This window comes from Carcharhinus amblyrhynchos, chromosome 28 (genome assembly GCF_965287045.1).
Source record: "Carcharhinus amblyrhynchos chromosome 28, sCarAmb.v2.hapA, whole genome shotgun sequence".
Taxonomy (NCBI): Eukaryota; Metazoa; Chordata; class Chondrichthyes; order Carcharhiniformes; family Carcharhinidae; genus Carcharhinus; species Carcharhinus amblyrhynchos.
Genome location: NC_137351.1, coordinates 18,686,450 through 18,700,409, shown reverse-complemented (window position 1 = coordinate 18,700,409; position 13,960 = coordinate 18,686,450). Strand labels below are relative to the sequence as shown.

General features: G+C 42.2%; 1 protein-coding gene across 6 annotated transcripts in view; it reads right to left on the bottom strand.

Annotated features, from left to right (window-relative positions):
• The window catches only part of atp8b4 (ATPase phospholipid transporting 8B4), a 288,525-nt gene that overhangs the window by 24,793 nt on the left and 249,772 nt on the right, over positions 1 to 13,960 (bottom strand). For all 6 annotated transcript variants that reach the window (XM_080214353.1, XM_080214351.1, XM_080214349.1 and 3 more), the window contains 4 exons: positions 11,703 to 11,867; positions 10,893 to 11,004; positions 1,915 to 2,020; positions 631 to 772 (listed from right to left, as the gene is read on the bottom strand). In XM_080214353.1, the coding sequence (XP_080070479.1) occupies positions 631 to 772; positions 1,915 to 2,020; positions 10,893 to 11,004; positions 11,703 to 11,867 (525 nt within the window). The remainder of the gene's footprint in view (positions 1 to 630; positions 773 to 1,914; positions 2,021 to 10,892; positions 11,005 to 11,702; positions 11,868 to 13,960) is intronic.

Below are 13,960 nucleotides of genomic sequence, written 5' to 3'. Positions count from 1 at the left end.
GACATCAATAGATCCTTAATTCCACATTTTTTTTTATCGAATTCAAATTCCACCATCTGCCATGGTGGGATTTGAACCTGGGTCCCCAGAGCATGAGCTAAGTTTCTGGATTAATAGTCCAGCGATAATACCACTAGGCCATCACCTCCCCATCAGAATTCCCCCCAACACCTTGCAGGGGTACAGGATACTCAGATGTTGTTTAGCCTCCTGTGTTTTGGCTAAATACCTAATTTTCCAAGCATCTGCCTCTCCAGTAAGCATCAGTCAATACAGCACAAGAGTGATCAACTATAGCTGGTCTTGATCAAACCCTCACAGCAGCATTTTTAGCTGGGGGTCACTGACCAGAAATCCCACCTGAAGTTAATGGATCTTTCTGTTGCTGATGGGTCGAATTTTCTGTCCTACCCGCGACAATTCCTTGAGTGGGTGGGCCTGGAAAATCCCACCTCAAGAGTGGGAAACCTGGACAATTTTCTCCTCCTTAATCCGAGAGCTGAGGCTAACTCTCAGATTTTCGTGGTTAGCCTAGTTGAGATGAATGATCTCCGAAGCTTAGTTACTCAATGGATAACCTGCTATGCTGCAAGGGCAGTCACACAGAGCCTGTTCAGCATTGACACTTACTAAACTGTGTCCGTTAATGACCAGTGCAAAGTCACCCGTAACAGTCTCTTCAATCACCGATTCTAACTTCAACGGCCCGTTCTTTTCAGAGACGCCGTGCCCATTGCAAACAGGTGTCCCCATCATTTGCTCTGTGGCTTTCCTAGAACACAAAACACATTGCAAATTTATACAAAATTACACACTGATCAATCAATTCGTTGTTAAAATAATGTTAATTGGAAATTCTAAGCTCCAGCAAGACAGAAACCCTCTTAGGAACTGATTTTTTTTCCCACAAGAAAAAGTGTTTGCCATTCTTTTAACTTCACAAATTCTAAAATAAAACTCTGCACAACCTCAACGAGAGATAATTGTCGCAGACTCGCTTTTGTTCTGGGCCAATCAACTGTTATCACTGCCATGTCTAGATTATTTCTCTCAGGTCCTTCTGTAGGTTTGAGGGCAAGGGGGCGAAGAAAGGGGGGAAGAAAGTGGAAGGGAAAGAAAACGTGAGGGGAGAAAGAAGGAGAGGAAGGAGCTTAAAGGACTTATTTATAGGATTTGTACCAATTAAATAGGGCAGATTATCTTTCTGGTGGAAATCTATGAGGGGACAAAATGTTATTAGGTGAGTGGGAACAGAGAGTAAGAAAACTGTATTCACGCAATGAGTTGTTGAACATTTGGATCAGAGAAAATAACAGAGCAGGGCAGCAGGATTAGTTTTGAAGAGGACACAGACATGATGGGCCACATGGCCTTGCTCTGTTTGGTAAACTATTAAAGTCCACCACCCTGGTCCAGGATCAGTTAACAAAACTATCAGGATCAGAGGTTGTCTGCAAACAACAAACCAGTCTACTTACTTTAGCGTCTGTTAATGGTGTAGAATTCTGCATTTCATCCCATTGTTACAAATTCTGCTAGGGATATCTTTCCGGATTCATTGACATCAGTCTCAGTATTTTCCAATTGATGGGAATGACTCACTCTGCCTTGCAGACCCACAATGGGTGGAAGGTGTGTACAATTACCCAGCCAAGATAACAGATTGCTTGTTCAGACTCTGAACGTGACAATTTCCATTGAGTGAATTTTGTTTTGTACAGATGTCTTTAGTTTTAAACTTTGAGAAAAGTGTTGGCTTAGACAAAACATCAAAAATACCCATTTTAATGAAAAAATGTTAAAAATAAATTTTGAAATGTGACATTCTGTGGAGTAAGCTTTTTTTTTTAAAATTGATGACATAATTACACTGGAATGATCTATGAGATGTAGAAATGTTCATGGGTTGTTTACCGGAGTTGTTCGCGCACTTCGAGAACTGTGTAGCCAGACACGACAAAAATCTCATTCATGTCATCTGTTAAAATGTTGCACGAGTAACCAATATTCATTGCGGTCTCTGTGAGGAAAGAGGAATGTGAAGAGTCAGACAGTCAGAGATCAATCCTCTCCAGTCTATTTTCACCAACCTTCTGAAGGCTTTTCATTGAATAAACTAGACTTCCAGTCCAAAACATCTCCAAGGTCAAAAGGACCAAGGATGAGTAATTATCACCTTAGTAATAAGGGTCTGGCTCGTAAAGGGTTAATGTGGTGCTCAGTACTGTACCACTCACACAGTGAAGTAAGAGAACAGATGAACCACACCTAAGAGCCAAAGCAGTGCTGGATAGAGACGTGTGTAGAAGCAAGCACAAAGACAGCTCCTAGCTTGGATTTTTACTGCACCTACATATAACGTTTCCAGTAGTTAATTAATACTTACTGTTGAACTACTTAATACAATCCAATGAACTATACCCAGCGCCTTGTAACGCTTATATCCAAAGAATGAATTTTTCAGAAAAGGAACGCCAAGGAGAAGGTACATTGGGTAACTGAAGAGTGCATTTTAGAAGAAGGAAAAATGGAAGGATGTTAATTGTTCCAAAGTTTTACTACCCTGAGAAGGGATTAATTGGTGCTGACTGAGGTGATTTTTGATTTTGGCACAGCAAGATTATAGTGCGAAAGAGAATGTGCATTGCATAGAAAATGCAACACCAAAACCCGGCTACTGTACCCAACATCTCCAGGTAGTGTTTATTCTCCACGGGAACATTCATTAGCTGGAATTTTCTGGCTGGTCCCACCAACGCCAAATGGGAATGCAAATTGCGGGAAACTTTATTGACAAGCGGTGTGATCATAAGATCCCTCCACCAGCCAGTAGACGGCACCTTCATTACCGATGCTGCCCATCTTATTTTCATGCTCACCCTCTGGCCCTATCTCTTTATTTCCTTATCTATTAGCCATCCACCTAAGCCAGGTTGACACGGTGCTTGCTTCAATCATTAATTCCTTCCATTTTCTCAACACCCTTCAATGATGTAGAGCCCAGAACTGTGGAAATCTAAATTCAATATCATTCCATGTATTGATATAACATTTCTTCATGTTTGTAAAATGGCTTAAAGTACTCCATACAAATTACTAATGGAGTACAGTCAATGTTAAGCAGGCAAACATAATAGCCAATATCCCACAAACAGCGCCTAGGCAAATGACCACTTAATCTGTCATAGTAATTGATGAACAGCCAGTTAATTAATAAATGACAAGCTAATCTTCAGTAATCATTTAATAGTGTCCAAAGTGAATCAATTATCCATTTCTGCACAATTGAGTTGCATTATTGGCTTTGACTAAAACCATTAGAGTGCTTCCCTGCCCACACATTTCCACAAGCAATAATTTTAGATTAACTATTCTACAAAATGCCCCTGCTCTCTGAAGAGGAAACAAAAAACCCTTAAGCTGAAACCTATACCAGGCAGCAGCAAATAATGGCAGAATGTACACCTGGGGGATGGGGAACGGGGGATGGGGTGGGGACAGAGGGATGGGGGTGGGGACGGGGGTGGACGAGGGGTGGGGACAGGGGGTGGATGGGGGGGTGGGGACGGGGGTGGAGGACAGGGACGGGTGGGGATGGGGGGGCGGGGGGATGGGGACGGGGACTGACCGGGGGGGTGGGGGTGGGGACAGGAGGGTGGGGGTGGGGACGGGGGGGTGGGGACGAGTGGATGGGCACGGAGGGACGGGAGGGGTGGGTGGTGAGGACGGGGATGGACGGGGATCGGGGAAACGGGGACAGGAATGGGGTGCAGCTTATTCCCACTCCAACTCGCTAAGATTTTACCTGATTCAGTGACCCTTCTTGTTTGTCAATCTGACTGTTGGGCTTTTTGTAACAATTAACCACAAATTTAAGTGAGCAATCACAGCTTCTCCCAGTGCTCCCCATCATTTCAGACTAGACAGATGGGATTGTCCAGCCATTCATGCTGGCTGGATTCTCTGGTCGCATTGCAGGGAATGGAGATTTGGCTGAGCACCAAATTCTCCATCCTCGGTTGGTGGAGCGTGAGCAGCCGGAGAATTCTGACCAATATATTTGCATCTTTTTGCTCTAACACACAGAGGTGGGATCTTCCACTCTCACTGATATTAACAGGGTTTTGCATCGTCCACCAGCCACACTGTCAGGGAAGCCACCGTAGGGGAGGTCACCAGCGACGGGAATGGGTAATACTGTTAGCAGAAAGAACAGGAAAATTCTACCTCTAGTGTTACTGGAATGTTCCACTTAAAAATGGCTGCTCAACAGGAACTACCTCAAACAGTAATAGAACAATCCTCTCAGAACTTGCTAATCCATTCTTTGTTTATTAATTAATTTATTAATTAGTCACAGGCTTACACTAACACTGCAATGAAGTTACTGTGAAAATCCCCTAGTTGTTACACTCTGGTGCCTGTTCAGGTTACACTGAGGGAGAATTTAGCTTGGCCAATGCACCTAACCAACACATCTTTTGGACTGTGGGAGGAGTATGAGTGTGGCGATTAGGGCATTTTCACAGTAACTTCATTGCAATGTTAACATAAGCCTAATTGTGCCACTAATAAACTTTAAACTCCAGCGCCTGTTCAGGTACATTGAGGGAGAATTTAGCACGGCCAACCCACGTAATCAGCATGTCTTTCGGACCATGGAAGGAAACTGGAGCACCTGGAGGAAACCCACGCAGACACGGCGAGAATGTGCAAACTCCATACAGACAGTGACCCAAGCTGGGAATCGAACCCGGGTCCCTGGAACTGAGAGGCAGCTGTACTAACCACTATGCTATTATGCCACCCCATTAATGCTGTTTTTGGTCTAATAGGTCCTCACTGAGAACTACTGGAGACTCCCCATTAAAGACAAGCGTGTTTAAATGTCACCCAAACGACTGGAACTCCTGACTCAATAGTATCATTTTATCAACAACTTTTCACTTGATTTTGCTAATCAACAAACCAGGTAGGGAGTGAGCTATCAGCATTACTAAATGATTCAATTTTGTTGGAAAAAAAAGGAAGAAAAAACATTCTCTGAAAAGTAGAATGGCACAAGGACAAAGAAAGCTTCAAGAAAAGATGTGTTCCTAAGAGGTCATGGGAAGGTTAAATGTGTTTTACAATCTTTGAAGGTTTTATTAACTGTACTTAGCTTTTTATTGAATTAAATAATCAACAATAGTGTCATTTTCCTGGGGGACAATCAATACATCAATGTCAGGGGAAAGGTATTGCTTCTGTATGTAACATGTGATAAATCTAATGTGTCTAGCCTCTAGGTCACAAAAGCCATGTACTACTCTGAAAAGTGCATACTGTGACAATCCAATCTTCCAGTTTGGTTAACACATATTAAGAAAGCTGTCACACTTCAATATGCTGTACCATGGTCATAAATCCAATTTATTTCACGCATAAACCATCTACATAAGGTAATACCGTGTTACACCCTCACTACGAGATTGCATTTGTGCTTCAACAATTGTTCAGATTGGGAGATTACATCAAGTTCATGGCCCCATTAAAGCTTCAAGCTCCCAGTCCTCAGGGTGACATCACTCAACATGATTCAATTCAAGCTACACATACTAGGCTTTTCCTCACACATCACCAACACCACAACCCAAGGACAGGCACATAGACAGCAATATAAGGCATTAGGGGAGGCGATGGCCTAGTGGTATTATCCTGAGACAATTACTCCAGAAACTCAGCGAATGTTCTGGGGACCCAGGTTCGAATCCTGCCACAGCAAATGGTGGAATTTAAATTCAACTGAAAAAGTATCTGGAATTCATGACCATGAAACCATTGTCGATTGTCGGAAAAACCCAACTGGTTCACTGATATCCTTTGGGAAAGGAAATCTACCGTCCTTACCCGGTCTGGCCTACATGCGTTAGAGTCACAGAAATGTGGTTGACTCTCAACTGTCCTCGGGCAACTAGGAAATGCTGACCAGCTAGTGTTGCCCACGTATCACGAATGAATAAAAAAAAATGCAACCTGGCTTGAAGATGATGCCAGAGCATCCACTGTACACTGGTTGTACAAAGGGATTGGTGGAGGTTACACTGACATTTAACATCTTTCTTTAACAAGAGTCAGAGCTCGTTCTGGTGTGGATAAGACAGTGCATCAATGCAAATCATCACATTGATTATGTAGCATTGGCACACCAACTAAATTACTTCAGTTCCAGACCACTAGTTGCAGTCTCCATGGAAGCAAGTAAAATTAAAGTTAAAAACTAAAGTTTAAAGTTTATTTATTAGTCACAGGTAAGGCTTACATTAACATTGCAATGAAGTTACTGTGAAATTCCCCTAGTCGCCACACTTCGGTGCCTGTTTGGGTCAATGCACCTAACCAGACTGTGGGAGGAAACTGGAGCACCTGGAGGAAACCTACACAGACATGGGGAGAACATGCAAACTCCACATAGACAGTGACCCAAGCTGGGAATCGAACCCAGGTCCCTGGTGCTGTGAGGCAGCACTGCTACTGTGCCACCCTTAACTAAGATGGAAAAAGATAAAAGCGACATTACTGCGAATGCTGGAATCTGACACAAAAATAGAAAATGCTGGAAAATCTCAGCAGGTCTGACAGCATCTGTGGAAAGAGAATGGAGCCAATGTTTCGAGGCTGGATGATCCTTTAACAGAGCTCAGACTTGAAACATTGGCTCTATTCTCTCTCCACAGATGCAGTCAGAACCTGCTGAGATTTTCCAGTATTTTCTGTTTTTGTTTAAAATGGAAAGAGCATGGAATTGAATCCTCCACTCTTGGGATTTTCACACCTCACGTGGATTGTAGCAGCACAGAAATCCGAATATACCAAGTTATCTGTGTGACTTTTTGTTTCATAAATGAAAATCTAAATTTGAGCCTGATGGTGCAGGAGGTATGAAACTGAAGAGAATAAAGAAGGGTGCGAGGTAGGTCTGTAAATCATGAAGAAGGATAAAGAAATACTTTTGAAAAATAGCCTTCAACAGAAAGTATAAATTGCACCAAAAAAATCAGTTTACCACTTTAGAGATGTCAAAAGAACAAAATAGCTCAATATTTGTGAAATATAAAATATACTGGAATCCGTTTAGGTGAACTGTACGTTTCCTGAACAAACATTGATTAATCTCAGGATATGAATTCTTGCACATGTTTCTATTCTTTCAGCATGTGGAGATGCTGGCGTTGGACTGAAGTAGGCGCAGTAAAAAGTCTCATAAAACCAGGTTAAAGTCCAAAAGTTTATTTGGTAACACGAACTTTCGGAGTACTGGCCCTTCGACTCAGCTGATGAAGGAGCAGTGCTCCGAAAGCTTGTGCTACCAAATAAACCTGTTGGACTTTAACTTGGCATTGTGAGACTTCTTCTATTCTTTCAGTACATTGGTTTGTAAGATCACAGCACAGACTGAATAGCTGATTATTCTGATGTAATTGTGAATCTGTCCTGCTTTGGGGTATCCACGTTCCTCTGGCTATCATCTGTGTTGTTATCAACCTACACAACTCGTATCAGCTGTCGACTTTGCAGACACTTCACATACAAGAGCAACATGTTGCAATCTCAGAATTACCCACCATTGACTGGGGTTCCCTTTCATTGTTAATGTTTCCATTGTGCTTCCTTCTCTTCCTCCCCTCCAGAAGAGCTGTTCCCTCCATTTGAATCATTCTATTACCCTGACTTACAACAACCACAGTAAATATAACACCTGACCATTTAACTCCACAACCTCCAACACCAAACATTAATGTATGTGCATCTTCTCTACTGGACGGCATTCTCCAGTCTCGCATGCCCTGCTACCACTACTAGCGAGAATGGAAAACTTGGTGCACAGCCAAATCTCCGGTCATGGCAGCGGGACTGGAGAATCCAAACCACGGGCGAGATCGGAGAATTCCAATCCTCATGGTGTCACACAATCTTTTCTGTTGTGAGGTCATCAAATGCAAATTGATTGCCCATCTTGCTGAACCTTCATCCCATGTAGGGACCCTGATCACCTTGTGGTTCACACGTAAGAGAATCTCTCAGCTCTTAAAGACTTCCAACCAAACTTGGGGGAAATTTCAAGATTACAGTCTCATCTTCATTAGTAGCTTTCTGGCTTGAAGGTGGATTGCAGACCTTGGATCTCTCCAAGTTTCTTTCAGATTTCTCTCATTCTCACCCTCCTTGCTCCTTGCTCTTTCGTTGCTTCTGACTCTTTGCTGCCTCACTGGGAAATCTTTTGCGCATCATTCACCAATTTCCACTTTCTACTTGAATTTTCAAATACCTGGTTGCTGCCCATATTAAACACAGCAAGTGCCTCTCTGGTACAGGAGTCAATGTCACCAGCCCCTGTTCTACTAGTTTATCTCTTTCCCATCTCCAGTCCACCCAACCTCAACACCAGACCGTTCACACTTTATCTTTTCAAATGACTGATCTTCCAATTTCTGGTACTGACAGAGGACTTACACCCACGATATTAACCTGTGGTTTCTCTCCTCAGGTCCTGACAGATTTGCTGCACCTTCCCCAGTAATTTCTGATCAATATTAATATCGTACCTCCATGCTTAACTTTTGCATCTCAATAGCACTGTCCACTTGCATTTATAGACTCCTTCATAGATTCCGTACAGTGCAGGAGGAGGCCATTCGGTCCATCGAGTCTGCCAAGACTCTTCGTCAGAACATCCTACCCAGACCCTAATCCCGTAACCCCCATGTGTTTACCCCATGAATCCCCCTAACCCACGCTCCTGGGCACTAAGGGACAATGTAGCATGGCCAATCAACCTAATCCATGCATCTCTGGAGTGGGGAGGATCCGGAGCACCCGGAGGAAACCCACGCAGACATGGGGAGAAGGTGCAAACTCCGCACAGTCAGTGACCCGAGGCCAGAATTAAAATCACCATTACATGAAAGCTGGCGACGGAGGGGTGCCAAACAATGGTCACGACCACCGGAGGAACTGAAAAATAATCAAGAGATTCTGGAGAAAACAACTTCAGAAAGAAGCTCACCATGTGGTCTGACCAAAAAGATCTATAGCAGTGCCGGGAGCACAGTGAGGAGCAAGTACTCTGTAACAGCTATCTGTAGCTGAGAGTGTTGCAAAACTAAATGAAACTGGCTGAGCTCAGGTTTTGGGGAGGAAGGAGACAAGGTATTGCTAAAAATTACCTGGCACATCGTGCTCATGCAAAAATGGTGGTGTTTTTGGCACCAGGGGACTGTTTGGTGAGAATACAGAGCAATGGAGCTCATATACAAAGAGGTTCAACTATTTTATCCAAGCCAACAAGATAGCGTCAGATATAGTAATTCAAACTTTCCTGAGCATAATGGCAAGGGAAGTAGGGAAGCATTTAACCTCCTAAGAAGTCGGGTACAATCAGAAAAGCCAGGCATGAAAAGCTAGGAAATATTATTCATCAAATCCTTCAGTCATCGCAAAAAGGTTTAAGTGCTGTAAGTGTAATCAGCAAGAAGGTTAACTGATTTAGTTAGTAGCTACCTTGAAGAGACTTGCTGAAAACTGCGAATTTGGGGATGTCTTGAATGACACCATTAAAGAAAGATTTGGCTGTTGCTTAAAGAGCAAAATGATTCAAAAACGGTTGTTAACGGAGAGCCATATGACCTTAAAGAAAGCTTTGGAAGTTGCTGTATCCATGGAATTAGTAGTTCTGCAGTTGAATTTGAGCACAAGAATTCGTAAGATGTCAGCTGAAAGCTGAACACAGATGCAGACTCGCAACTGTTACCTGTGTACTTAGCAGCAGATTGTTGGTGCAAAGACATCATGCGCAGGAATTGTGGCCAAAAAGACCTTAATGAAAGTGCTCGTTGGGGGAAAAAAACAAGTTTCAGGCCAAAATTACAAAAAGAAAAAGCAGAATGCATCAAATGGAAAGCTGAACAAGGGAAAAGTATCCACAGGGTACAAAAAGGGCATGAAAAAGAACTCAAGTCACAATTCAAAGGTGAACTGTCAATAAACATACTGGCTATTTCCGATTGCACCAAACTGTTACTGGGTCACTCCTTTACTAGAAGGTCAGGCAGTGAAAATGGAGTTGGACACTGGAACCGTAGTTTCATTGGTATCAGAAATTATTTACCAAAAAAAAACTCGCCTTATTGATGCATCTGTGCATTTGAATGGACAGTCTGCAGACTTGTCCTTGCGTAATGTCAAAGGGAACTCTCTAACACTAATGAGAAGAACCCGACTGGAAAAGGTTAGATTAAATTGGCCCGAGGTCTGTCTCGTGACAGATTCTGAAGCAGGTCTACCAAAGATCTTGAAGAAACATAACATTGTCTTCATTTGTGACCTGGGAAGTGTGAAGGATGTCTCAATAAAGTTAAAGTTTAAGGACAAAAGTTAGGCAAGATATTTAAAGGCTAGGTCTGTGTTGTACACAATTAGACCTAAGGTGGAAACAGAATTTGAGCAGCTGCTCAAAATAAGAGTCCTTGAAGCTGTAATGAGAGTGATTGGGCCACACCGATTGTACCCGTGATGAAGAATGACAGATCAGAATGCATTTGTGACGATCTTAAAGTCATTATTAATCCTGTATTGTGTGCAGAGCAGCACCCATTGCCTCTGACTGATGATTTATTTGCTGAGTTGTTGAAGGACAACACATCAGTAAAATTAACTTCAGTCAAGCAGATGAACTTGAATTCAGATTCACAACAATTATTGACAATTGGGACATACTAAGGTCTATTTTGATATAAAAGACAATAATTTGGAATCACATCTGCACCTTTGTTGTTCCAAGATAGATCAAATTTTAAGGAGATTAGAATGAGTCCAGTGTTACTTAGTTACCGGAAAGAATGAAACCTAGATACCTTGCTTATCTCCGGTAAGTACCCAAACCTTGATGTTGGCCAGGGTTAAGTTGGCAATTGTGTCAGAAACCCCTTCTTGTAATTTGTCTTCTACCGCAGTGGCACCTAGTAACTAAACAAAGTTACATCCGCAATTAGAGTTACAGTTTAATATTTGATATTAAACTTTTACAAATAAAATATGGATTAGTATTTTACAGATCCACGCTTTAGATATGAACATCTAGATACAGGCCGGAATTTTCCAGCCTTTCATACCAGCAGGATTCACTGGTCCCACTGCAGCCATGGAAGAGTTGGCTAAATGCCAAATTCTCCATCCTTGATTGAAGCAGGCCGTGAACAGTCAGAAAATTCTGCCCACGGTCTTGACATTCTGCAGTTTTATATTATTTTCCAAACTGAATGGATTCTATGATTCTCTAGGGGTTAGTTTAGATGGGCTTTTTGGTCGGCATGGACCAGTTTGGGCTGAACGGCCTGTCTCCATGCCGTAGATTCTATGATTCTAAAAGGTATTCAGTAAATTAATTAAGTATCTTCACATTATCTCCATTTCAAAATGTTCCACTGCTTTCTTAGGAAGTCTACCATAAAATCTAATGATCACGTGCTCTTAAAATGGATCCAAGAATTTCCCTCAACTTGCATTAAACAGAATAATTTTGCAAGAGAATCTGGTCTCTGTCAACCAATGTGATGATCAGATTGTGACATGGAAGTAGTAACTTCTATATAATGTCTTCAATCTCGTGTATAAATCAAGTCAATCACTGGCACGTGACAAATTAACCTTCTACAAGGTCATACCATCATGTCTTGTTCAATCTCTTCATACAAGTCAGAAAGTTGCTCATCTCGGTTCTCGAGCGCAGTACGGGCCTGATGGTGCATTTTCTGCCACTTATCAAAGTAAGCTTCATCCAGGTCTTTGTAGGCGAGTACTAATGTCCGCAGTCCTTCCCCTGCAAATTCCTGTGTAAATGATCACATTCAGAATTAACTTCAGCATTCTCTTAAGAGCAGAGAGAATTGCAGAAAAACACATTGTACTCTTAGGAGCAGCAGGTAGTTATTTTAAGATTGCTCCACTTTTAACAGGGGCAATTCTTGGAATTCCAGTGTGGAGAGGAAAGATAGGATGTAGATTGAGACTCAGTGGGAGTGGGATGAGTGGAGAGAAGAAAAGAAAGCATTTATATATTTTCCTCCTTCAGAAAAGTCCTCAAGTGCTTCACATTTTGAATGCATTATTCTGAAGTCCAATGACTATGAATATAAATAGCAGCCATTTTGTCTACAGGAGGATCCCACAAACATCAAAGAGATGAGTGACCAGTTTTCTAAAGTGGGTTGAGAATTTTGGACAGGATAGGGAGAATCTCCCACTTTCCTTTGAAGCAGACAGTAGGATCTTTAACTTCCACCTCTGACCACTAAAATAGGGAAGTAGGGCCTTGTATTTAACATTTCAATCCTAATAGTCTAGTAAAGGAATGGGAAATTCCTATGTATGAGATTTATGACAGATTGACCAAGGGACAGCTGAACTCTTTCCCGCTCGTGATTTTCTTTTTTAACTCAAAGCAATTCCAGAGTGCATTGACAGTAGGAGAGAACACAGTAAAAAGTCTGACAACACCAGGAGAGAAGCCAGGCCTTTACACTACATGGTCACAGAGTTAAAATTCTTCCCTTGTTATTACTTCAAATCATGTCCTCCAAACTCCGGCAATTGCCTAAGTCATTATTTCATGGTGAGATGGTTCTTTCTCCCTAAACTGCAGCAGACCACCACAATAACTGAATCCTACTGACAAAACATTAAACATATGTGAACTGCCCTTTTGGCATTAACATCAGCAACAGAAAATAATATGAAACGGTTAGTCTCCAGCACTAACACAACTGATAAACCATCCAGGTATTGATAATTCTGAATTGTATGTTAGGTGCCAACCATGGTTCAGTTGATAGCATTCTTGCTTCTGAGCCAGAGACTTTAACAGGGTAAATGCATGGGGTTATGGGGATAGGGCCTGGGTGGGATTGTTGTAGGTACTGACTCGATGGGCCAAAGGGCAGCCTCCTGCACTGTAACGAATCTATGATTTATCAACTTTCCCGTTTGCATCCTTCAGGAAAGTCTTCAAATGCTTCACATTGAACGCGTTACTCTTAAGCCCAATGACTGTGATTATAGGAAAAAAATAGCACCCATTTTGTCCACAGGAAGATCCCAAAAACATCAAAGAGATGAGTAACCAGTTTTCTGGGGTGGGTTGAGAATGTTGGTCACATTAGGGAGAATCTCCTTTGAAGCACACAATGGGATTTTCAATTTCCACCTCTGACCACTGGAACAATGGTCTGGCAATGCCCCTTGGTACAGGCTGGCACAGTTAGGTTGGCAGTACCAACCTGTGCCATGGGGCAGGCCCCAGTGGGAGCCACATGTTGGTGGGGGGAGGGGGGGAATTATTGCAGCCTCATCTTATCAGCTTGGATCTTGTTTGTTTCTCTTTTGGGGCCATGAATTGGATTCCATTGGATTTGAAATTTGGTTTTTGGAGCAAGCAAGGAATGGATTTGGGTTTGCCCGGTCCACTCTGAGCACTGGCTTTGTAACTTTACAAATGGAGTAAAATATTTTTTGTTTTTTTTTCACCCTGTGAATATGTATTTCTTAAATATCTAGCAGTCTAAATTCAACATATTTACACCCATGTTACAGGCATAAACAGGGAGTAATGATAAATAATTCAGCAGAGCAAAGGCCTTTACAAATCTGGGGAGATGGTAACGTAGTGTCGATGTTGCAGGCCTAGAAATCCAGAGATCCAGGTTAATGCTGTGGAGATAAGGGTTCAAATCTCACCATGGCAGCTGGCGGTGTTTGAATTCAATTAATAAAATCTTGAATTTAAAGCTAGTGACCATAAAACTATTATCCATTGCTGTAAAAATCCACTTGGTTCACTAACATCCTTTAAGGAAGGAAATCTGCTGCCCTGGCATGGTCTGGCTTACCAGGCCCATAGCAATGTGGTTGATTCTTAACTGCCCTC